We start from the raw sequence: 23,912 nt of genomic DNA, 5'->3' as shown, positions 1-23,912 counted from the left end.
ATTTATGACCTCCTGAAACCCCGCCCCTTCACAAAAATGAAAGTACAAAAGGTTTGGGAGGCCTGCAAAGTGCTCCTGGGGCTGGGGAGGGCAAGAACGAGCGAAATATGGACCATTTTGGGGTCATTTTTGCCCCCTCCCCAGCCCCTAGGAGCACTCTACAAGCCTCCTAAAGGCTAAGCATGCCCCCTTTTTGGCAAAAAAACCAAGCCCATTTTCACAAAAAAACGGGCCTTTTTTTTGCTCGTTTTTGGCCTCCCCATCCCCCAGGAGCACTTTGCAGGCCTCTCAAACTCTCTGCATGCCCCGTTTTTCACAAAAAATGAGGTTTGTAGTGGGTTTGGGAGGTTGCAGAGTGGAAAAACATTTTTTTAAATTTTACCTCTTCAAAATCTTGGTGCGTCTGATACTCCGGTGCATCTTATAGTCCGAAAAATATGGTAATTAAGATTGGATAAAAAAGAATGAATGAGGATGACTTGGGCATCTTTGTCTCATTAGATGTGATTTTTCTTATACATTTAGTCCTCGACTTACAACCTTTAGTTTAGTCATTGTTCAAAGTTATAATGGCACTGAAAAATGTGACTTATGACCAAAAATGGTCATAAGTCACTTACAACCTTTGCAGCGTCACCATGATCATGTGATCAAAAATCAGACCCTTGGCAACTGTTTCCTATTTATGACCGTCGCTGTGTCCTAAGGCCATGTGATTTCCCCTTCCTTGACAAGCGAGTCAATGGGGAAGCCAGCTTCTCTTGACAACCTTGTTACTAACTTAATAGCTGTAGTGATTCATTTAACAACTGTGGCAAGAAAGGTCGTAAAATGGAGCAAAACACATTTGACAAATGTCTCACTTAACAACATAAAATTAGGGCCCAATTGTGGTCATAAGTCGATGGGCGTAACTATCGCTTAAAGATGCGTGGTTGTTATAGCACAAGGGTCTCCCTGTTTCCTCTTTTCCATCATCTTAATTTTCTTTATTAAATATTATTAATTCGCTTAACAAGAGGATGGGTTCCTCCAAATAAATCAAGCAGTGGGGCCCCAATACAGTGTTCTGACCTAGGTTTCCTGATACAGTAAAAAGCCCAAGGTTGGGAAGCCCTGGTCTAGAACCTTCTGGAAAGAGAACAAAGAGCAAGGAACCAACCGCTTTTTCTAACTGATTCCAAACGGTGCCAGCCAGAGTAGGAGGGAAGCCTTGTCAGTGCAGTTGTCCTTCCTCTGTTGGGAAGAAGACAGCCCGTAGAGGGTTGAATTTTCTGAGGGGAACTTTATTCACCAGGAAATAAAACCTTCAAGGACTCTAAAGATCATGAGACTGCGAGAGAAGAGGGAGAAGCACAATCCTCATACTGTCAAAGAACTGCAGGCTAGATCACCTGCTCGGATGTTGCATGAAAAAAGGAGTCTGTGTGTTTCTACTCCCACTAAGGCCAAAAGTGGTTTCGTTCCAAGAGCAGCGACCTTTGAGGAGGTATCTCCTGCGATCCAAAAGGGTCCCCAGACCCAGTGTCTTTCTTCCACTGTCTCTGTCTCTATCTCTGTCTCTATCTCTTTCTGTCTGTCTGTCTGTCTGTCTCTCTCTCTCTCTGTCTCTCTCTCTCTCTCTCTCTCTATCTATCTATCTATCTATCTAATCTATCTATCTATCTAATCTATCTATCATCTCTCTCTCTCTCTCTCTCACTGTCTCTCATTGACCATCTATCTATCATCCATCCATCTATCTATCATCTCTCTCACTCTCTCTCACACACACACTCTCATCTGGCTATCTATCATCTCTCTCTCTCCCTTTCTCTCTCTCTCACACGCACACGCACACACTCCTCCTCCCCCTCTTTGTCTCCTATCTATCTATCTATCTATCTATCTATCTATCTATCTATCTATCTATCTATCTATCTATCTATCCTCTCTCTCTCTCTCTCTCTCATTCTCTCTCTCACACACTCTCCTAACTTCTTTCTTTCTTTCTTTCTTTCTATCTATCTATCTATCTATCTATCTATCTATCTATCTATCTATCCTCTCTCTATCTATATCGCTATCTATATCTATCTATCAATCAATCTATCATATATATATATATATATATATATATATATATATATATATATATATATATATATATATATATATATATATATATATCTTTCTGACTATCTCTCATCTGGCTCTCTCTCGCTCTCTCACACTCTATCTCTCATCTGCTATCTATCTCTATCATCTCTCTCTCTCGCTCTCTTTCTGACTGTCTCTCATATGTCTGTCTGTCTGTCTGTCTGTCTGTCTGTCTGTCTGTCAGTCTATCTATCTATCTATCTATCTATCTATCTATCTATCTATCTATCTATCTATCTATCTATCCATCCTTTCTCTCTCCCTCTCTCTCTCTGACATTCATTTGGTTATCTGTCTGTCTGTCTATGCCTTTGTCTCTCTTTCTCTATCAACTAACATCTATCTTTCTTATATAATATGGCATCTATCTCATTGTTAAAGTAACTCCGGGCAGCTTACAAAATGATAAAAAGATAATTATAAAAACAATTAAAAATAGGAATGCTTAAATAGGAACTAAAAACTAAAGGTCTGAGCAAGGCTGAGACCTTCTTTCCACCCCATTAGTCACCTCTAGTGAAGGCCCCAAATCAGCCAGCAAAGCCAGGGTTTAAGGCCCTTTCGGGAGACCAAAACAGTGAGGTCAGAGTTCATCTCCAGCAGCAGAATATTCCACAAGGCGGGGTCCATGGTGGAAAAAGCTCATCTCTGGATCCTGCCAGTCAAAATTGCTTGACACTTAGAGCCTGTAGCAAGCCTCTTTTGCAGGAACCAATTTGGGTGGGCCAATCCTATTGGAGTGAGATGGCTCCTCAGATACCCTGCTCCCATACCATGAAGAGCTTTAAAGATAATGACCAATATCTTGAATTGGACCATGGCAACAATAGCTTGACCATAAGAAAAGATGGGCACAAAAGAATGGAGACCTTTGAACTCTGGTGCTGGAGAAGACTTGTGTGAGTTCCTTGGACTGCGGGGCCATCCAACCGGTCAGTCCTAGATGAGATTAACCCTGATGACTCTTTATAAGGCCAGATCCTGAAGATGAAACTCAAGTACTTTGGCCATCTAATGAGCAGGAAGGACTCACTGGAGAAGAGCCTCATGCTGGGAACGATGGAGGGCAAAAGAAGAAGGGGACAACAGAGAATGAGGTGGCTGGATGGAGTCACCGAAGCAGTCGGCGTGAGCTTAAATGGACTCCAGAGGATGGTAGAGGACAGGAAGGCCTGGAGAAACGTTGTCCATGGGATTGCAATGGGTTGGACATGACTTCGCAACTCACAACAACAACAGCTTCCAAATAGTTTTCAATGCTACCCTCATGAGGAGTGTGTTGTAGTAATCCAGCGGATAAATGACCAGGGCATGAGTGATTGCTCAAGGCCACATGATCCAGGATCTTCACTTATCTTGGAATAAGCCTTGTTGGACTCAATGGGACACCTGAGTAACCATGCCCAGAATGTACAGTCAGTTACTACTGTTTGCTTATATCAGTTATTGATACAGCATAGCTTCTAGTTTGGAGCCATTATTCTATCCTTCCCTGGTTGAACCAACTTTCTATCATCCTTGATGGCTGGCCAGTTGAAACTGGTAAAACCTGTGATCCCAAAACACTTGATATGGGGTAGCTAGCAGGGTGTGGTCCAAAACGTCAAGGTGGCAGCCAAGATAGTATCCTCAAAGGCCGTTACCTATCTTTTATGTCCGTCACACATAAAACAAAATGGCCGGAGCTCCAATCACCTCTTGTAACTTCTATCTTGGGTATTGGAGCAACCATCCAGGCCAGTGGTGGCGAATCTATGGCACACGTGCCAGAGGTGGCACACAGAGCCCTCCCTGTGGGCAGATGTGCTCTTTTCCGAGCTCTGTTTTGGGTCTCTCTGCCGTGCATGTGCACATGCCTCCTGCCAACCAGCTGATTTTTGGGTTTCTGCAGTGCATGCGCAGGGCGCACACATGCCTGCGCCCATGCATTGCAGTTTGGGCACACGTTGCCTAAAAGGTTCTCCATCACTGACCTAGGCCAGACTTGTACCCATCTATCCCGTGTTGCCACGTCCTTTAATGAGTCTCGTTGTTGCTTTGATATCATTCAAATAAACTTACCTTGGAGCAGGGCTTATCTGCCCAAATAGCTTGGGGGCTTAAGGATATTTGTGAATTATAGGGAGTGTTTGCTTTTCAAGCTTCAATGAAATTTTCTAAACTTCTGTTTGTTTTAGGATCTCAGTTCCTTTGCCATGCCGTTCCTGGATGGGGACATGGATGGGTCTGAGAAACATGCTCCGCGAAAGGTAGGGACCTTCAAATGCCCTTTGAAAACCAAATTAATAAACTCTAAGACTGTTGTGTTATTTATCTTTACTTATTAAGCTTCTGTGCTGCCCATCTTGCCAGAGACGACCCTAGGCAGCCTACAGACTTTCAATTAAAATTCACGGTGAAACATGAAAACACAATAAATAAGGATCATACATAAAATTAAATTAACCAGGGTGGAGAGCAGTGGTGGGTTCCGGATCCCGTTACAACCGGTACGGTACAATGGGTCCCGGTATCCACCATATGAACATGTGCAGCGCGTGCATGCATCCTACTCTCCAGCGATGCCTCCCTGAGCCTCCGCGACACTCCAGCTGCTCGGTGGAGCGTCCTGCAGGCACCGAATGCGCTGTATGTGTACACGGAAGCGTCGTAGAGTTCAAATACATGTAAGGATGACGGGCGGGCGGGCAGGCTCTCCGAAGCACAGTACCGGAATGGTATCTGGTGCTCCGGGCAGGCACCAGAACGCCCATAATGGGGCGTACCGCCTGCAACCCCACTGGTGGAGAGCGCGGAAGCAAAAAGTGCACAGAAAGGAAACAGAGTGTCACCTTCTCCACTAGCTACCTAATGGCTATGTGTGCCATTCTCAGTATCCAATTAACCAATGGAACTGCTTGCCTCCAGAAATTGTGGATGCTCCAATACTGGAGTTTTTTAAGAGATGAAAATGTTTATAGGGTTTCCTACCTGAGCAGGAGGTTGGACTAGAAGACTTCCAAGGTCTCTTCCAACACTGCTATTCCAGATTAAAAGAGGGCTATGCATTGAAGGCTAAATAAGTAATATTTATTTGGGTGAGTTTGGGCCAGTCCCTCTCTCTCAGCCCTGGGAAACAGGCAATGGCCAACTACTTCCCAAAAACTTTGCCAAGAAAACTGCAGGGAGTAGAAGTAGTTCAACGTGTCTCCAGGAGTCAAGAGTAGTTTAAAAGAAAAAAGAGAGAGGAAGGGAGGGAAGGAGAGAGAGAGAGAAGTGGGGGGGTCTCTTTCCATTTCCATTGTTCTCTATTTCATAAGCTCTTTGCCCCACCAGCATCAGGAAAGCCACCCAATTAAAAAAGCTGCTCATTAAGTATCATCAGAAAGGCCGAAAACAAGCAAAGGCTTTCATTTCTCCAGAACTATATTTATCATTCTCACCATAATGAGTTTCTCAAATAACCTTCCAAATATCTCATGAACTACTGACCAGTTGCTCAGCAGTGTCTTCCCAAGGAAGCTTCTTATGACTCACTGGGACCGCATAATGGGATAGAGTGGAGATTTTTGTTATATGCAGAAAATGATTAAGAGCAAAAAAAAAAAAAGAATAATGGTCAGCTGCAATGAATGAAATGGAGAAGCAAGCAAGCAACCAGTTATGTCCCAATCTCATAGCACACTGGAGCTGTGGAGAAGTCAGATCAGTCAATGAATTCTGATCCAATGGTTGTTGGGTGTTTTTTGTTCCTTCCTCTAGCGGGTGTGGTGTAGCGGTGGGATTCCAAATGTTTTCCTAGCGGTTCTATGAGAGAGAGCTTTACGCGCACGCGCAGCACTCAAATACCACACTTGGTGTCAGGCAGAGGTGGGTCCCTAATGGTTTGGCTCGGTTTGGCGAGTTGGTAGTAACTTGGGCCACACCCCCAAACCGGTTCTATTGGAGGCGCCACAGGTGGTGTTTTTTGCTTCTGCGCATACGCAGAATCAATTTTTTTACTACTGCGCATGCACACGTATCCCTGAACGAACTGGCAGTAACAAAAGCCAGAACTCACCCCTGGTGTCAGCGCTGGTGAGCTAAGCTGTTTTTTTAGCTCAGCTGAGGCGCAGCAATCCGCTCTGCCATACGAATCAGCTGAGCTAAAAAAGCAGAGGAACATAGGGAATATAGGAACGATGGGCAGGAGGGCGGGGCCAGTCAGAGCTGCTTTTTACTGGTTCTCTGAATTACTCACAATTTATGCTACTGGTTTGCCTGAACCGGTCTGAACCGGCTGAATACCACCTCTGGGGTGGTGAAACAAAAAATTAGAATGCGTCTGTTCTTCAAACCAGTTTTTCTCCTGGCATCTGATTAGCCATTGTGGGAACGTTAATGCCAACCTGGATGAAACTTTGATCTTTGTGATATTATTGTGAAATGAAAATGAATACAAGTAGCCCAAAATTTCCATCGATAAGGAAAACATTTGTTGAGTTTGATTTTGTGAATGACTACAACACCGTTATCGGATGAAGCTGGCTTCACCATTGCCTTTGCTTCTCAGAAAGTCGCAAAATGGGATCACTTGATCCCGGGACACAACAACTGTCACAAATACTTTCCAATGGGAAAGCATCTGAATTTTGATCACGTGACCATGAGGATGTTACAACAGTTGTAAGTGTGAAGACCAGTCATAAATCACTTTTTTCCAGGGGTGAGTTCCGGATTCTTTTACTGCTGGTTTGCTCAAGGACCCGCTTGGGGTGCACATTCTTGATGCGCACTACACGCACATGCGCAGATATAAAAAATGCTTCTGTGCATGCGCATAGCAAAAAACAAGATGGCAGTGCCTTCACTGCTACCAATTGAATTGGTTCGGCCAAACCAGTCCGAACTGGTAGGAAGCCACCTATGCTAATGGTCCTCCAACAAATGTGACTACCTGTATTTCTCCTAAGGAAGCCATGCACACATTTGGAAAGGTGGCATTTAAAGTGAAGTTACTCTCATGTTCTCTCTCTCTCTCTCTCTCTCTCTCTCTCTCTCTCTATATATATATATATATATATATATATATATATATATATACATACATACATACACACACACACACACACACACACATATATACATATACACATACACAATACACACACACACACACACACACACACATATATATATACATACATACATACATACACACACACACACACACACACACACACGCACACCCCTTGAGACAGCTTCAAGAAAAATTCCAGGAGCAATTTTTCTGTCTGGCGTTAATGTTTTCCAGGATCCATTGATTTCACAAGTAGATTGATTTAGAAGCTGAAATTGGCTGAAGTACTGTGGAGCTGACTCACATCTACCATAGTGCGACATTTTAGGGTTTTTACAGTCTAATTGAGAGCAAAGAAAAAAGAAAAAAATATTACTGTATGAAGCAAAATACATTCCAGGGCCTTAAAAGGTTTGCATTCCACCCACTCTCTTCTTGATGCTATTCTGTGCTCTTATCTATGATATAAAGCCTTATCCCTTGGATTGGAGTTTAATGCTTTAATTTTTTTCTAATCAAAAGCTAAAAGAAAAATTATGAAGTCACTGATGAGATGAGCCTGCAAGCACAGATGAGGTTTTGCCTGTAGTTGCCGGTGAAAATTAATAGCTGGGGGCCTTCATGATGTTTTTGTCACTTTATTCCTGATTAACTTACTTTTTAAAACTTGTGCAGAAATTTCTGGGACCAAACCAAGAATTTGTAAGAGGAGATGAATATTCAAATAGCCGTATGTGCTGAGGAACATGGCAGTTTTAGGCTACCCCATATATCAAACATCAGGTTGTAGAAGGACATCTTAGTATAGGAAGAGCCCATCAAACCTTATCTCCAGGTGCCTTGGACCTCAATCCCCTTCTCTGCTGCTCAGAATGGCCACAAGCAAGGGATTGACTTATTGTCCCAACATTTGAAAAAGAACAAGGTCGTCTTCTATTCCGTGGTGGCACAGTGGTTAGAATGCAGTACTGCAGATAATTATGCTGGCTGCCTGCAATTTGGCAGTTCGATCCTGACTGGCTCAAGATTGACTCAGCCTTCCATCCTTCCGAGGTTGGTAAAATGAGGATCTAGATTGTTGGGGGCAAGATGCTGACTCTGTTAACCACTTAGAGAGGGCTGGAAAGCGCTATAAACCACTTAGAGAGGGCTGCAAAGCGGTATATAAATCCTGTGCTGTTGCTTCTTCTTTTTTAGAATACTAGGAAACATCTTATAACACCAGTGGAGTAGGTTTGGGTCTTACAGGATGGTAGTCCTGGGAAAGATACAACATTTATTTATTTTTTTGGCTAGATAGCTTCTTAAAGTGAGACCAGTGCTTTTGCTTCCAAGGGAAGTAGAAAAATTCAAGGATGTGAGATTGAAGTGTGGGTTTGTATTTTCCTCAAAAGAGAAGAATGCGAGAGAGGTGAAGAAGAGCATTATCAGTTCCCCCAGATTCACCCCAAAGATTCAGCACATGCTAAAAGAAGAACAGTATAAATAGATATTCTACTCTCCATCGAAAGGAAGGCATCATGATAGACAGATGCCCCATCTCCTAGAATGAGAGGACAAGAGTTGAGCCCCAAAAATAATATAGATGTTGTAATTCTTAAATCTACCGTGTTTAGGGCAGTCCTCAGCTTGTGGCCATTTGTTCAGTGATTGTTCAAAGTTATGACTACACTGAAAAAAGCTACTTGCAACTAGTCCTTGCATGTACCACTGTTGCAGCATGCGTGTAATCATGTGATAATTTCGGACACTTGGCAATCAGCGTGTATTTATAATGGATGCAGTGTCCCAGGATCCCACGATCACCATTTGAGACCTTCCCAGCTGGCTCCCTACAAGCAAAGTCAGTAGGAAAAAGCCAAGTTTGATTAATGACAATGGCAAAAAAAGGTCATAAAATCCAGGTTCAGTGAAATGATTTGTTTAATGACCACATAGCAGCGGGAGGTATAGTTCCAATTGTGGTCGTAAGTTGAGAACTGCCTATAAAGCATAGTGATATAGAGAAGCACAGGAAACACCAAACTGCAACGAAATTATGATAAGTCTCTCAGTCCAGCACACCTTACAGGGTCGTTGTTGTGGTGAAGGCAGGTGGAGGAAGGAGTGTTGTGTATATTTGCTGACTTGAGTTACTTCTAAAGTAATAAAGGCAAGAAAAAATCTAATAAATAAATGAATAAATACATGATAAGAATCCTGAGCAAAGGAAATCTTCTTCTGTGTGGGTGTAGATGATGGGGGCGGAGGATGGAGGGAGAGAGAGAGAAAGAATTGGAAATAAATAACTTAATCAAGTCCTAGAATCAGAAAATTCTGGCTAGAAAAATATATTTGATTTACAAATGGTGAATAAGAAATGGGCTAATTTTTTCTACCTTCTGCCCCGTTTAATCAGTGGTGGGATTCAAATAATTTAACAACCAGTTCTCTGCCCTAATGACCAGCTAGGTAGGCATGGCTCGGTGATCATGTGACCATGTGGGCATGGCCAATTCAATGTCACTCACGCCGATGGGCGCTTGGCCTTACCTATTGCAATGTGATAAGGGTTAACCGGAGAGGCAGTTTCTGTAAGCAGGGCAATAAAGATTAGGCTAGAAACAACACCAGAATGTTTCCTCCCTGCCTTCCTTACAGGATGAGCCCTGTAAAGTGGAAAAATAAGATTTTTTCCAACAACCGCTTTTCCGAACTGCTTAGAAAGTTAACAACTGGTTCTCCCAATTAGGTGCGAACTGGCTGAATCCCACCACTGCATTTAATGTCTTAGGAAGAATTCTGCACTAGGAGATTCTATGGTGGGGAAACCGAACTTCCGAATTGAATGGGGAGCTTCCAGTTAGGACCTTTGTGGCTCTTTGAGTGTTTAAGGTTGCCGACCCCTATCCTATATGGTTGGACAACTTGCTTTAGATTCCGCCAATTAAGTGATGTCATCTAGAGGGACTTTGGAAGGGGGGCTCCTCTATTGCAATGCCTGCCCTCTGGAGCAAGCACCCTTTGCCCCTAACTCTTCCTACCTTCAAGCATGAACGTGGTTCTTCCTTCAGGCCTTTGGTTGGGGTGTCTAGTGGACTCTGAAATTTGGGAGTGACTGGACTTTTTAAAAAAAATGTTCCCAGGGGTAATTATATGGATTAATGTTTAATATTATGAGATTGTTTCTTAACTGAAGCTATCTGGAACCAGTTTTGGGGCTGGGCAGCCTAGAAGGTATGTCTGTTGTATTTGACGCAAAGGAGGCCAGCTGGCAGCATCCATGAGGTTGATGAAAAGATCAGGATGGTAGATGCTTTGTTTGCTTCAATAAATAATTTCTCATTCAAAAAAATGGCTCTTGCTGCATGTCCTGTAGAGAAATATGCTTGGATGCCCTCAATGAATTCATCCTAGATGACAAATCTTTAGGTAATGGTGCTCAAGGCTTTTTTCGAAGGCTTTGAAACTCAGTCAAATGGGCAGGTTTCCAACGTTTAAACCCCACCAATCCATCTGTCCTTCTGTGAGAAAAAAAAAAAAGCCCAAATGAGATCTCAAATGAATTTTACTTTTTGACTGTCCTCAGATTTTCTTTCTGAGGACTTGGAAGGTGGATGTTGCATGGGGTTTTTCTCTCCTAAACACTGTATAAGAAGCAAAATACACTCTTACCTGGGAAATCTTAGAAGGTGGATTTTTTTTTTTTTACTTCCACAACTTTTATTTGGAAAACGTTTTTGTGTAGCCCTCAACCACCTGCATTTCTTGTGTTTAATCAGAGATTAAATTCTACTTTGTGCTGGTGCTGAAACTTATTTTTGACGCCTTAAAATTTGTCTTTTTTATTTAAATTATTTATATCTGCTTATATAAATGCTCATTTCACAACAGTAATTCTAGGTGGAGAACAAAATTAAAATAACATTACACATCTGAACCACGATAGGCATCTAACTACCATGTTTTCCCCGAAATAGGAGAAGATCTTCTTATTTGACCCCCAAAATAAGCACTTGGCCTTATTTTGGGGGAGGTCTTATTATTTCTGAGGTGCAGGAGGCAGCGAGCGTGGTCACATCATGGCGGCTGCTGCTTTGTTGCAATATTTTCAGGGAGGGCTTATTTTCGGGGGAGGGCTTATTTTAGTGCATGCCATGCACTCAAAAGTCCAGTTAGGCTTATTATCCAGGAGATTCTTATTTTCAGGGAAACAGGGTACCGTATTTATCGGCGTATAACACGCAGTTTTAAAACTAAAATTGCAAGCTTAAACCCTGCCTGCGTGTTATACGCCGATACTCCGGGTGGCAGAAGCCCGGGACCCAGTCAAATTCGCTGCGCAAGGTGAAACGGCCGGCAGCAGCCCTGCTCTCCTGCTGCGGCTTCTGTTTCAATAGGGAAGAAAACTTCCTTTCGCTTCCCGGGCTTCTGCCGCCCGGCAGAAGCCCCGGGACCCAGTCAAATTCGGGAAGCGAAAGGAAGTTTTCTTCCCTACTGAAACAGAAGCCGCAGCAGGAGAGCGAGGCCAGCGTCCGTTTCAGTCGCTTCCCTTCTCCGTCTTGATTGCTGGAAGCAGTAACAAACGGCGCGTCCGCTCCACATCGCCCTGACAACCACCCCAGCCGGCGGCTGCCAGGCCTCGCTGGAGTCAATTGCAAAGCTGCGTTCAGCGCTTTGAGGACCTGAGGCATCTTGGGAAATGTAGTTCCCTATCAGAAAGAATGGAGTAGCTGCGAATTTGTAACAACATAATATAACTTGGTGCTTCGCAGGTTACGAAAATCTCGTTTGATTTGCACACTGTTTTTTAAAAGTTAGATAAAGAAATTATGCTGTGAAAGCGACTAGATAGCCCCCCTCCCCTTCCTGTGTGTGAGAAAGGGAAGGAGAGGAAGGAAGGAGGGAGGGGGGAGGAAAAGAAGAAGGGAGGGGGGGAGAAGATGGAAGGAGAAAAGATGGATGGAAGGAGAAAGAATGGAAGGAGAAGGAGGAAGATGGAAGAAGAAAGGAAGAAAAAGAAGAAGGGAGGGAGAAGGAAGGAGGTAGGAAGAAAAGGGGAAGAGAGGGAAAGAGCAGAAAGACAAAGAGGATGAAGTTGATAGGCAAGAGGAAGGGGGAAGGAAGGGAAAAAAGAGGGAGAGAGTGAAGATGAGGAAGAGGTTTTTGGTTTTCCAAAAAGCAGTGATTCTGATTAAGTTTTTTTGCTCAAAGAGGTGTTTTTTCATTTCATATTTGCCTTTTAAGAGGAGTTAATGTTATAATTCATGTTCTAATGTTATAAATTTTAATCCAACATTAAGTTCCGAGCTTCCAAGTCATTTATTTTTAATGAAAAAAATTTTTACTCAAATTTTTGTGTTAAAATGGGGGGTGCGTGTTATACGCCGGTGCGTGTTATACGCCGATAAATACGGTATATCTAAACCACTTTACATCAGGTTGGCCTCTTTTTGATGTTGCTAGATGGATGATTTACCTGATTTACAAACAATCTTTGACTAGATTATATATCCTTCATCAGCAGAGCTACAGCTCTTTTGGAAATACGATTCATCATCTTTCAAAGTCAGGCCACAGAGTTGCTGCTTAAAAAGTTGAACCTGCTTAAGCAAGTTCTTGCTTAAAAAGAAGCTGGAGAGAAGGAGGATGGAATGACTGATCAGAATAGCAGTTAAGATGTTGGACTAGGACCAAGGAGACTCAGATTTAAATTCATCTCTAGACAAGGAAGGTTATTGGATTGGTTGAAGGCAAAAGTGTAAGCCCAAAGTATTTCATAGGTTTGCTGCTAGGATGAAAATTGCTAGAGTGGGGTCAGTGGTGGGCTAGTGCCGGTTTGGTTCGGTTTGCGCGAACCGGTAGTTCCAACTAGCGGCTGGCTCTGCCCATGCGCCCTCGCACTATCCTATATAATCGCTGGTTTTTCAATGCTGCGCATGTGCTCACATTTTCGGTTCTGGGTGAACTGGTTGTTACAGTATGTGACACCCACCTCTGGGTAATGTGTGTGTGTGTGTGTGTGTGTCTGTGTTTCTGTGTGTCTGTGAGTGCACATACACATACTGTCTTGGGGTCCTGGAAGACAAGTGAAGTACAAACCTAGTATACTGTCCTCCAGATATGTGGATTTCAGCAAAGTTTATGGATGTTCCATATTGGGAAAGAGTAATCCACAAAAATATTGTGTGTATATGTGTGCGTTTATGTGTGTGTGTACTGGAATATACTGTATTACGTAGGTGTGTGTGTGTATGTGTACATGTACAAACACACACACACACACACAAACACACACACACAGAGGTTGAAGCTGTAGTTGAAGCTGAAGGTGGTGATAGCAAAGAGACATTAGATCTCTTTGATTTTTGCTTATTTTTGGCTCCTGACCCTGATTTAATAGTTCCCATTTATAGATTTCCTTTTATAGAGGAAAAAAATGCATATTGCTGCCTTAGGTTTTCCAAATCTCACGTTACTTTCTTGATCCAGTATCTCTAACTTTTCTTATATTCTCAGGAACAGTAGTTGTTGAGAACTAGATCCTTGCACAGAAAAATAATGCTGTTTAAAAAGTGCAACATACACTATCTAAAAGACAGTAGTTTTTGTATGTACGTAATAAAGAGGGACATGGTGGCTCAGTGGCTAAGACTGAGCTTGTCGATCAGAAAAGTCTGCAGTTGGCAGTTCGAATCCTTAGTGCCGCATAAGGAGTGAGCTCCCATTACTTGTCCCAGCTTCTGCCAACCTAGCAGTTTGAAAGCATGCAAAAAAATGAAAGTAGAAAAATAGGAACAATCTTTAGTGGGAAGATAACAACGTTCCTTTGGTGTTTAGTCATGCCGGCCACATGACCACGGAGACATCTTGGGACAGTGCTAGCTCTTCAGCTTTGAAACGGAGATGAGCACTGCCCCCTAGAGTCAGGAATGACTAGCACATATGGGCAAGGGGAACCTTTATCTTTATCTTTAATAAAACCTTGGACTTGGAAGCTGAGATAGAACCAGGTGATATTTGGTTTTTAATTGTGTTAGTTGAGACCCTGGAAAGTGTGCAGGGAAGAACAACAAGTCTGATAAAGAGTCAACAGCCTAAATTGTATAACGAAGAGAAGAATTGGGGTGGTGGTGGGGACATGATAACTGTCTTCCAATATTTGAGAGGATTCTCCAAAGCACCAGAGGGCAGGACAAGAAATAATGGATGGAAGCTTATTAAGGAGAGATCTGGCCTAGAGTTCAGGACAAATTTTCTGACATCAAAAACAATTATCAGTAGAACAATTTGCCTCTCAGAGTTGCGGGTGCTCCATTACTGGATGTTTTCAAAAATAGACTGGGCAGCCTTTTGACCGGATAGTATAAGGTCTCCTGCCTTGAGCAGGAGATTGGGCTAGAAGACCTACAAGGTCCTTCCAGCCTTATGACTCTGTATTCTATGATTTTATGATTTCCCAATATTTCAACTCTTTCCCCCCCCTTTTGCAGACGGAAGACAGCTGCAATTCAGGAAGCCCCTCCAAAGGAATCTTCTCAAAGGGGTTCCAGAACCGACCTTCCAGTCCATCTTCTGCTCCTGTCAAGTCTAAACATAGTCCAGGCTCACCCAAAACGGTGTTTCCCTTCCCATACCAGGAATCACCACCTCGCTCCCCTCGACGCATGAGCTTCAGTGGGATTTTTAGGTCGTCTTCAAAGGACTCTTCCTCCTCTGGCTCTAACCCTTCCACCTCCCCCGGAGGAATCAAGTTCTTCTCCAGATCAAGAAAAAGTAAGTCGTTGATCCTGTTTTTCCCATAAGAGCTTTGCTCTGGTTCCTTTGCCTGCTGTATGAAAATAAGATAGAGGTGTCAGAGTTTGTTGCAGCAATCACATCCAGAAAGCACACTCAGGTAACTGATTCAGCAGGATTCATTAACTTCTCTTTATATATATAATATAATACATGAAGTAAATATACAATACCAAAAGCAGGTTTTCCAACATGGTAGTAAAGACAAGCAAAACACAGGCAGAGGAGAGAACAGTTTCAGTTTGGAGCAGCAGACTAGTTTAGAGCTCAGCACAGACTCAGAGCTATAGTACAGAGCAGCTGAGACACTCCCAGGCTCCTTGCTGTCTCCTTGTTGCTCACACACCAAATACTGTTTCAGTTTCCAATCAGCCCTCATTGACTGATCTAGTTGCCATGTCTCTTCATTGACTGACCTTGTTATCATGTCTCTCCCAAGTCATGAATTCTCATACACTGACAAGAGGTAGGAGGAAAGCAGAACAATTGTTCAATAGCTTGTCTTCCGAAGTTGAGCCTCTTGATATAATGGGTGGGAACCTGCTCTTATCATCTGTAGAAATGTACATTTTGTGTCCGTGTTCGAAATGGTTGAGGTGGACCAGCATCACTCTGCTGCGATTGGGGACAACCTATGCAAGAAACTGTGCTGACTCTTGCAAACAATCTTGGAACTTTGCTCTTCAATTTCTATTCCTTCCTTCCTCCTCCTCCTGCTCCTTTCTGTACAAAGGATCAGGGCATACATTAAATTGTGGTTCAGTAAATTTATTGCTCAAGCCTATACAAAAGGATCCAGTCAACTAAAGTTCAGTACTAAATTGGCTCCAGATAAGGGTCAGTAGAATTTAAGGGGGGTTGGAATTGGATCATTGTGGGGATGTAACAATTCTAAGCTCATGGCATGTTTAACTCCACCACCACCAACAAGCACTGCCTTTTCTTCTCCTACATCTTGCAATTTTACCAACAAGTATATATAAAAGCTGAGGTGATATTGAATTTGGGAACTTTCTGGCCTATTCAATCCTTGACTAGTATCCAGTGGTCTGACCTTAATGGCTGTGGTATGGATTAAGCAGTGTTTCCCAGAAGTTTATAATGACTACTGATTATGATAGCTGCAGTCTATTTCTGGGTCGGACTTAGTACATCTTCCCTCTAGGTAGCAAGTGCAGTTAGTCCTCAACGTATGACTATCACGAAGACCAGAATTTCAATTGCTAAGCAAGGCGGTTGTTAAATGAGTTGCGTCCAATTTTACATTTTTTTTTGCCACAGTTATTAAGCAAATCACTGCAATTGTTAAGTGAATCAGATGGTCATTAAGTGAACCTGCCTTCCCCTATTGACTTTGCTTGTCAGAAACCAGCTGGAAAGGTTGCAAATATTGATTATATGATCCTGGAGATGCAGCAGTGGTTATAAAAGCATTGCTGATTTGCCAAATGCCTGAATTTTGATCATGTAACTTTTCAAACGCAGTTGGTTTGAAAACTTACCTTCTACTGTAGCCCCGTGCAAAACAGCTGAGGCAGGCAATAACTGAGACCACAAGAAGATATTTAAAAATCTGGGGCATGTAATGATGTGTAGGTATGTAATATTATTATGAGAATAACTTGAAACCTGAACCCGGCCTACACTTTGCCCCAAAAATATGTTTTCGGGGAGGGGGCAATAACAATGGAATTGCTATATATGTATACCATTAAAAGGAGGATGCATGTTAAAATTATCAATATGAAAGATGTTTATTGGAATGTAATTATCATCATCATCAATATTAAATGAAGTTTGCTCAGATGCTGAAATACACCATGCAAGCTAAGTGGAGAGAGTGGAAGAGAGAAAAGGAGAGCAGAGGAGGAAGAGAGGGAGAAGAAGGGAGGAAAAGAGTAGGAGAGAGAGAAGGAGTGGAAAGAGGAGACAGGAGAAAGAGAGAGGAAGGGGAAGTAGGGAAGAGAGGGATGGCAGAGGGAAGGAAGGAGGTAGGGAGGAGGAGAGAGGGAGAGGAAGCAGGATGGTGGTGGATGGGGTATAATATGGTGTACAAAAAGCAGAAGAGCAAATGATAATTGTTGTGTATTGATGATAAGAGGAACTGATATAATATTGGACAACACAAAAGAGTGCTGGTTATGTAATGTTATACCTGTGGTTACATGTATGAAAATAAAAAAAAACCTTAACTGAAAAAAAGAAAAGGGAATATAAGTATAGCACAGGGGTGGGTGGGTGGGCCCAGCTGATCATCGGAGCAAACCGATTTGCTCCCAGCTGATTGTCGGAGCTACTGGTTCGCCTGAACCGATCCAAACTGGTAGAATCCCATACCAGGATAGAGATATTACTGTATGAAGGAAGATTAACATTGGAAGATGACATAGTTGGAGTGACTTCCGGTTGGGCTTGGAAAGTTAAGAGTTTAAAATCTGCAAAGCCACTAATTCCTAGGGGTGACTTCCCAGCTTCCAACCAGCGTAGAAATGTAAACATATATCATAGATTGTTGCAAACAAGATCAAGAGTGTGGCTATAAAGTGACTTCTTCCATATCTTCCGAATGACGGACAGTTCTCCAAACAGAAGTTTAATAGGGTCTGTTCTTCAGATTTACCCCTTAAGGTGGTGCTGTTTCTTGTATGTTCCTGTTTTCTGTTGCTCAGGTTCAGGCTTCTAAACTGCTACGCTTATGACATGGAGATTCAGAACTCCGGTTTCCTTGGCGTTTGCTACAGATGTCAGAGGTCCCAGGTGCTCCCAGGTTGTTTGCTTGCCAATATTTCATTACCCAAACTAGGTAGATTTATCAGTGCTAGTCCTAAGCACTGCAGGCATTTCATTACCCAAACTAGTTAAACACCATCTAGTGCAGTGTTTCTCAACCTGGGTGGGGAATTCTGGGAGTTGAAGTCCATGCATCTTCAGGTGGGCCAAGGTTGAGAAGCACTGATTCTAGTGTTAGTCCTAAACTCAGAGACCACCCAGAATCCCTCATTTCATCCCTGAGCTACAAATATTAACCCAAAGGTGCTTTTTGAAAAGGCAAGTGGACTTCGTTCTGCCTTAGGAAAAACAAAGGCCAGTTGCCTTTTCAAAAAAGCACCTTTGGGTCTTTGCATAGAACTGGAAAAACAAGGAGATCCCCCCCCCCCTGGAACAAGAAATAATAAAGAAGATACCGACGTGCGCAGACCTGGACAGGCTGACTCTAGAGCTCAAAGACAAGGGTGAGACGGAATACCACGAAATCTGGGACAAATGGTAACAATGATTAGAAATGAGGGGGAAAAGCTGGGACAAAAAACATGGATAAGTTAAGAATTGGAAAATACGGTATTAATATTAGACAATAGGTAGGAATTGGATATGTGTATGTATCAGTGGTGGATTACAACCAGTGCACCCCGGTATGGGAGCACCAGGTACTGTTCTGGTACGGTGCTCCAGAGGGTTCACCCACATGCACACGTTCCTTACCATTATTTGAGCTGTTTGGGGCTTCCACCCACGCTCATGGAGCGTACAGCGCCTGTGCGATGCTCCACCGAGCAGCTGGAACATTGTGGAGCCGTCGCAGAGCATCGCGGGTGGTAAGTATGCATGCGCGTGTTGCGCGTGTTCATGTGGATGCGAGGCCCTGTTGCACTGTATTGGTTGCAACGGGATCCGGAACCCAGCACTGATATATACTGATAGTAACTATATAGTAAAAGGGATTAATGGGTAGGTAATTTGACTGATTACACATACTTATGTAATGGATATAAATTGTTATTGTTGTAAGATCAAAAAACTCTATGGAAATGACTACGCCAGAAATGTCGCACTATGTCCAACATGTTTACTTAAAAAAAAAACTTTAAAAAGAAAAAAAAGGAAAAGCATCGTTGGGACAATTATGACCTGGATGATTGAATCTCCATAGACATATTCATTATCCTTTAATGATTCAGAAGTCAAGCTGATGCTTCAGTCCATGGGTGAAATGCTACCGGTTCGGACCAGTTCACCCGAACCGGTAGTAAAAATGCTACTGGTTCGTCCAAACCAATAGTAAAAAAAATGCTAACTGTTCAGGTGAACCAGTTTTTCTGATGATCAGCTGCGCCATGTGATTTATATTGCGCGGCATAGCAGATTCCCCCCCACCTCGCTGTTTGCTTACCTTATCTTTTTGACGCTCTGCGCCTGCGTGGGAGGTACTGCGCATGCGCAGGCTCACATTGCTACCGAACCGGTAGCAAAGGTAAGTGGATTTCAACGCTGCTTCAGATCCTGTTCAAGAATCTTTGTAAATATGTACATTAGTCTCTAATAGGAACACAAAATCATATTCCACTAAGTAAAATTAATATTGAAGATTAGTTTATCCATATGTTTGTTTATTACCCAGATGCTTCTCATGGATAAATAAGAGAAATCTCTACCCACAATTGGCTTTTGGAAACAGTAGAGGAAGGTTTCAAATGGAACCAAGATACTGTATTTGCTTTCAATAATTTGCTTCATCAATTTAAGAGAGCTTTTCCCAAACATAATAGCTTGCAGACATTCAGAATACATAGCCAGAATACATAGGCTAACAAGGCTAGTTTAAAATCCAGTCATTGAGTTAGATTATCATTGTGTGTGAATATTTGCAAAGATCAAAAGATTGCAAAATTCAGCCTGTTATCAAAGCATTTTTTAAAGACTCTGGATTTCTTCCAACAAAATCCAATTCTTTCCCATTTAATAAAATTAATGTTTTCCACTTTATTTGGCTAAGATAAAATGACATAGTAAGCTTCTCTTCTTTAGGGACCAAGGAAACAAAAGTATGATTTTAAACATGTTTAGATTAATTGTGGAGTTTTTCTAAGCTCGTTCAGGTATTTCGTATAATAACATTTGATTGTAAAGTATTAAAAATCCATTATTTAAAGAGCAAAATAGCACTGAGAGGGGGACGGGGAGACCAAAGTTTATTCCTGATGAAATTTGTAGGTAGTGAGATGATCCACACAGTCTCTGAATCAACTCACTTTTAAAAATATTTATAACTTTTATTACATATCAATGCATTATTGAATGAAACACGATGGCAAGTCCATGAACTTATTCAACAGAAAATACAAGCAAAAAGGAAGAAGGTAGTTGAAAGGGGAGAGTCTGGAACTTAAATAGTACTTTCAAATTTGATTTTAATCCCTTCAGATATTTTGTTTTCTTTCAAAATGTAAGCCTGACAGTGTCTTATAATGCTAGCAGTGGCAATGATGGTTAATAAACTTCAAAGATAAATGCCAAATCATGCTGAAAAAGAATAACTTGTGATCAGAAATAGAATTATGTATAGGAATATCCAGGGTAAGAGCATGGAAAAGACTAGAAAATTGTCTAAGAGCTACTCAGGAAACATTTATCAGAGAAGGTAGAACATATTCCAGATAGTCTTCAAATAGTCATTGAGTTGCAGGAGAGGAGGTGGAGGAAGGGAGAGGAGAGGAGAGAAGAAGCACCATGGAGAGGAAGAGAGAAATGGATTTATGGATGGTTTTGTACTTAAGCTACCTTTAAGAATCTTAGCATTGAGATCTTGCCCCCCTACTGAGGCTTGACTTTCGGAGGCCAATCCCCCACTGTAGGGAGGAGGAACCGATTAGGTGGTTCCACCCCAGGCGCCTTATGGACCCTATGGGCTTTCAGACGGCGCTTGGTGTTATACCTGATACTCTCGCCCGCGATTCAGTCGGGATTCTGGTCACTGCTTGGAACTCAGCAGTGGCAGGGGCCCTTAACCGGATTGTGCCTTTACGGCTGATCTGCGGCAGTGGATCCAGGAGGGCTCCTTGGTTTACTGAGGAACTCCGGGAGATGAAGCGCCAAAAGAGACGCCTAGAGCGCTGCTGGAGATCCAGTAAGTCCATGTCAGACCGAGCCTTATTAAAATCCTGCATCAGAGCCTACCTCCGGGCAATCCGGACGTCAAAAAGAACTCCATATACACCCCTCAGACAGGGTTCGCAATTTGGGAGTCCTCCTGGACCCACAGCTGACTTTAGATCACCATTTGTCGGCTGTGACCAGGGGGGCATTTGCCCAGGTTCGCCTGGTGCACCAATTGCGTCCCTACCTGAACCCTTGTGACCTCAAGACTGGACTACTGCAATGCGTTCTACATGGGGCAATGCATTCTACATGGGGCAGCCCTTGAAGAGTGTTCGGAGACTTCAGCTGGTCCAGAATGCAGCCGCGCGAGCGATTGTGGGTGCACCTCGGTACACCCATGTTACACCTATCCTCCGCGAGCTGCACTGGCTACCTATTGGTCTCCGGATACGCATCAAGGTGCTAGTCATTACTTATAAAGCCCTACATGGTATTGGACCTGGGTACTTGAGAGACCGCCTGCTGCCGATTACCTCCCACAGACCCATTAGATCCCACAGATTAGGCCTCCTCCGTATTCCATCTGCCGGCCAATGTCGGCTGGCGACCACTTGGAGGAGGGCCTTGTCTGTGGCTGCTCCGGCCCTTTGGAACGAGCTCCCCGTGGAGATTCGGACCCTCGCCACCCTTTGGGCCTTCCGGATAGCCGTGAAGACCTGGCTGTCCCAGCAAGCCTGGGGGTGAGTTTGAGATTTGAGATTTGAGATTTTATTAATATTTGTATGCCGCCCTTTTCCCTGAGGGGACTCAGGGCGGCTCACACAAAATCAGGGGAGGGGAAAACAAACATTGACAAAGAAACATATGGTAAAATAGTCAGCAACATACATTCATCATTCGGGAGGGGCAACTATCCTTGTCCCCAGGCCTGACGGGCTAGCCAGTTCTTAAGGGCTGTGCGGAAGGCCTGGACGGTGGAGAGGGTACGAATCTCCACGGGGAGCTCGTTCCAAAGGGTCGGGGCTACTACTGAGAAGGCCCTCCTCCTTGTAGTTGCCAGCCGACACTGGCTGGCCGATGGAATACGGAGGAGGCCTAATCTATGTGATCTTATTGGTCGCAGGGAGGTAATTGGCAGAAGGCGGTCTCTCAAGTATCCAGATCCACTACCATGTAGGGCTTTATGGGTGACTAGTAGCACCTTGAAGCGCATCTGGAGATCGACAGGTAGCCAGCGCAGCTTGCGGAGGATAGGTGTTATGTGGGTGAACCGAGGTGCACCCACAATCACTCGCACGGCCGCGTTCTGTACTAGCTGAAGTCGCCGGATGCTCTTCAAGGGCAGCCCCATGTAGAGCACATTGCAGTATTCCAGCCTAGAGGTCACAAGGGCCCGGGTGACTGTTGTGAGAGCCTCCCGATTCAGGTAGGGTCGCAACTGGCGCACCAGGCGAACCTGGGCGAAAGCCCCCCTGGTCACAGCCGTCAAGTGGTGGTCAAACGATAGCTGTGGATCCAGGAGGACTCCCAAGTTGCGAACCCTCTCTGAGGGGTATAAAATTTGACCCCCCAGCCTGAGTGATGGAATATTGATCGAATCTTTGGGAGGGAAACACAACAGCCACTCGGTCTTTTCTGGGTTGAGCACAAGCTTGTTAACCCTCATCCAGTCCATAACGGCTTCAAGGCCTCGGTTCATCACGTCTGCCGCTTCATTGAGTTGGCACGGGGCGGACAAATACAATTGAGTATCGTCCGCATATTGATGGTATCTGATCCCGTGCCTACGGATGATCTCTCCCAGCGGTTTCATGTAGATATTGAATAGTAGGGGGGATAAGACCGAGCCCTGAGGCACCCCATAAGTTAGGGGCCTAGGGGACGATCTCTGCCCCCCCACTAACACCGACTGCGACCTGTCCGAGAGGTAGGAGGAGAACCACCGCAAGACGGTGCCTCCCACTCCCACCTCCCGCAGTCGTCGCAGAAGGATACCATGGTCGATGGTATCGAAAGCCGCTGAGAGGTCAAGGAGGACCAGGATGGAGGAATGTCCTCCATCTCTGGCTCTCCAGAGATCATCGGTCAATGCGACCAAAGCGGTTTCTGTGCTGTAACCGGGTCTGAAGCCTGACTGGAAGGGGTCTAGATAGTTTGCTTCCTCCAAGGACCGTTGGAGCTGGAAGGCCACCACCTTCTCAACAACCTTCCCCAGGAAGGGAAGGTTGGATACTGGGCGATAGTTATTAAGAACAGCTGGATCCAGAGATGGTTTCTTCAGGAGGGGTCTCACCACCGCCGCTTTCAGTGCGGCGGGGAAGTTCCCCTCCCGAAGAGAGGCGGTAACAACCGCCTGGATCCAGCCTCGTGTCACCTCACTGCTGGTAGTAACCAGCCATGAGGGACACGGATCCAGTACACAGGTGGAGGTACTTACAGCCCTCATGGCCTTGTCCACATCCCCGGGGGCAACGTCCTGAAACTCAACCCAGAGATGTTCTACTTGATCCTCCTGTGCCTCGGCTGGAACTGCGGGGGTGGAGTCCAAGTCCGACCGAAACCGAGCAATTTTGTCCGCTAAGAATTGGGCATAATCCTCAGCTCTGCCCTGCAAGGGTTCCCCCGCTTCCCTTTTATTCAGTAGGGAGCGGGTTATCCTAAACAGGGCGGCTGGGCGGGACTCAGCGGACGCAACCAAGGTGGCTATGTAAGATCTTTTCGCTGCCCTAATTGCCCTGGTGTATTCCTTGGTGCAGGTGGTTACCATTGCTCGGCTCGATTCGGACTTATCGGACCTCCAACGGTGCTCTAGGCATCTCCTCCGGCGCTTCATCTCCCGGAGTTCCTCGGTGAACCAAGGAGGTCTCCGGGATCCGCCGCCTCGGAGGGGCCGTAGTGGCGCAATCCGGTCGAGGGCCTCCGATGCTGCCGAGTGCCACGCAGCAACCAGAGTCTCTACCGGACTGTGGGCGAAAGTGTCAGGAATAACCCCAAGCTCCGTCTGGAACCTTAACGGTTCCATAAGTCGCCTGGGGCGGAACCACCTGGTCGGTTCCTCCTCCCTACAGTGGGGGTTTGGTCT

General features: G+C 44.2%; 1 protein-coding gene across 7 annotated transcripts in view; it reads left to right on the top strand.

Moving 5' to 3' along the window:
* Window positions 1-23,912, top strand: part of PRKAG2 (protein kinase AMP-activated non-catalytic subunit gamma 2) — a 239,108-nt gene that overhangs the window by 84,732 nt on the left and 130,464 nt on the right. For 6 of the 7 annotated variants that reach the window (XR_004256951.1, XR_004256950.1, XM_032236943.1 and 3 more), the window contains exons 2-3: window positions 4,317-4,388; window positions 14,650-14,932. Coding sequence is in view for 5 of the 7 variants with exons in the window: in XM_032236943.1 (XP_032092834.1) it covers window positions 4,317-4,388; window positions 14,650-14,932 (355 nt within the window). In the remaining 2 variants the exon portion in view is untranslated. The remainder of the gene's footprint in view (window positions 1-4,316; window positions 4,389-14,649; window positions 14,933-23,912) is intronic. The other variant, XM_032236945.1, reaches the window with a different exon arrangement.

This window comes from Thamnophis elegans, chromosome Z, assembly GCF_009769535.1.
Source record: "Thamnophis elegans isolate rThaEle1 chromosome Z, rThaEle1.pri, whole genome shotgun sequence".
NCBI lineage: Eukaryota > Metazoa > Chordata > Lepidosauria > Squamata > Colubridae > Thamnophis > Thamnophis elegans.
The sequence above is the reverse complement of the archived record's forward strand: the minus strand, read 5'-3'. Positions and strand labels throughout refer to the sequence as shown.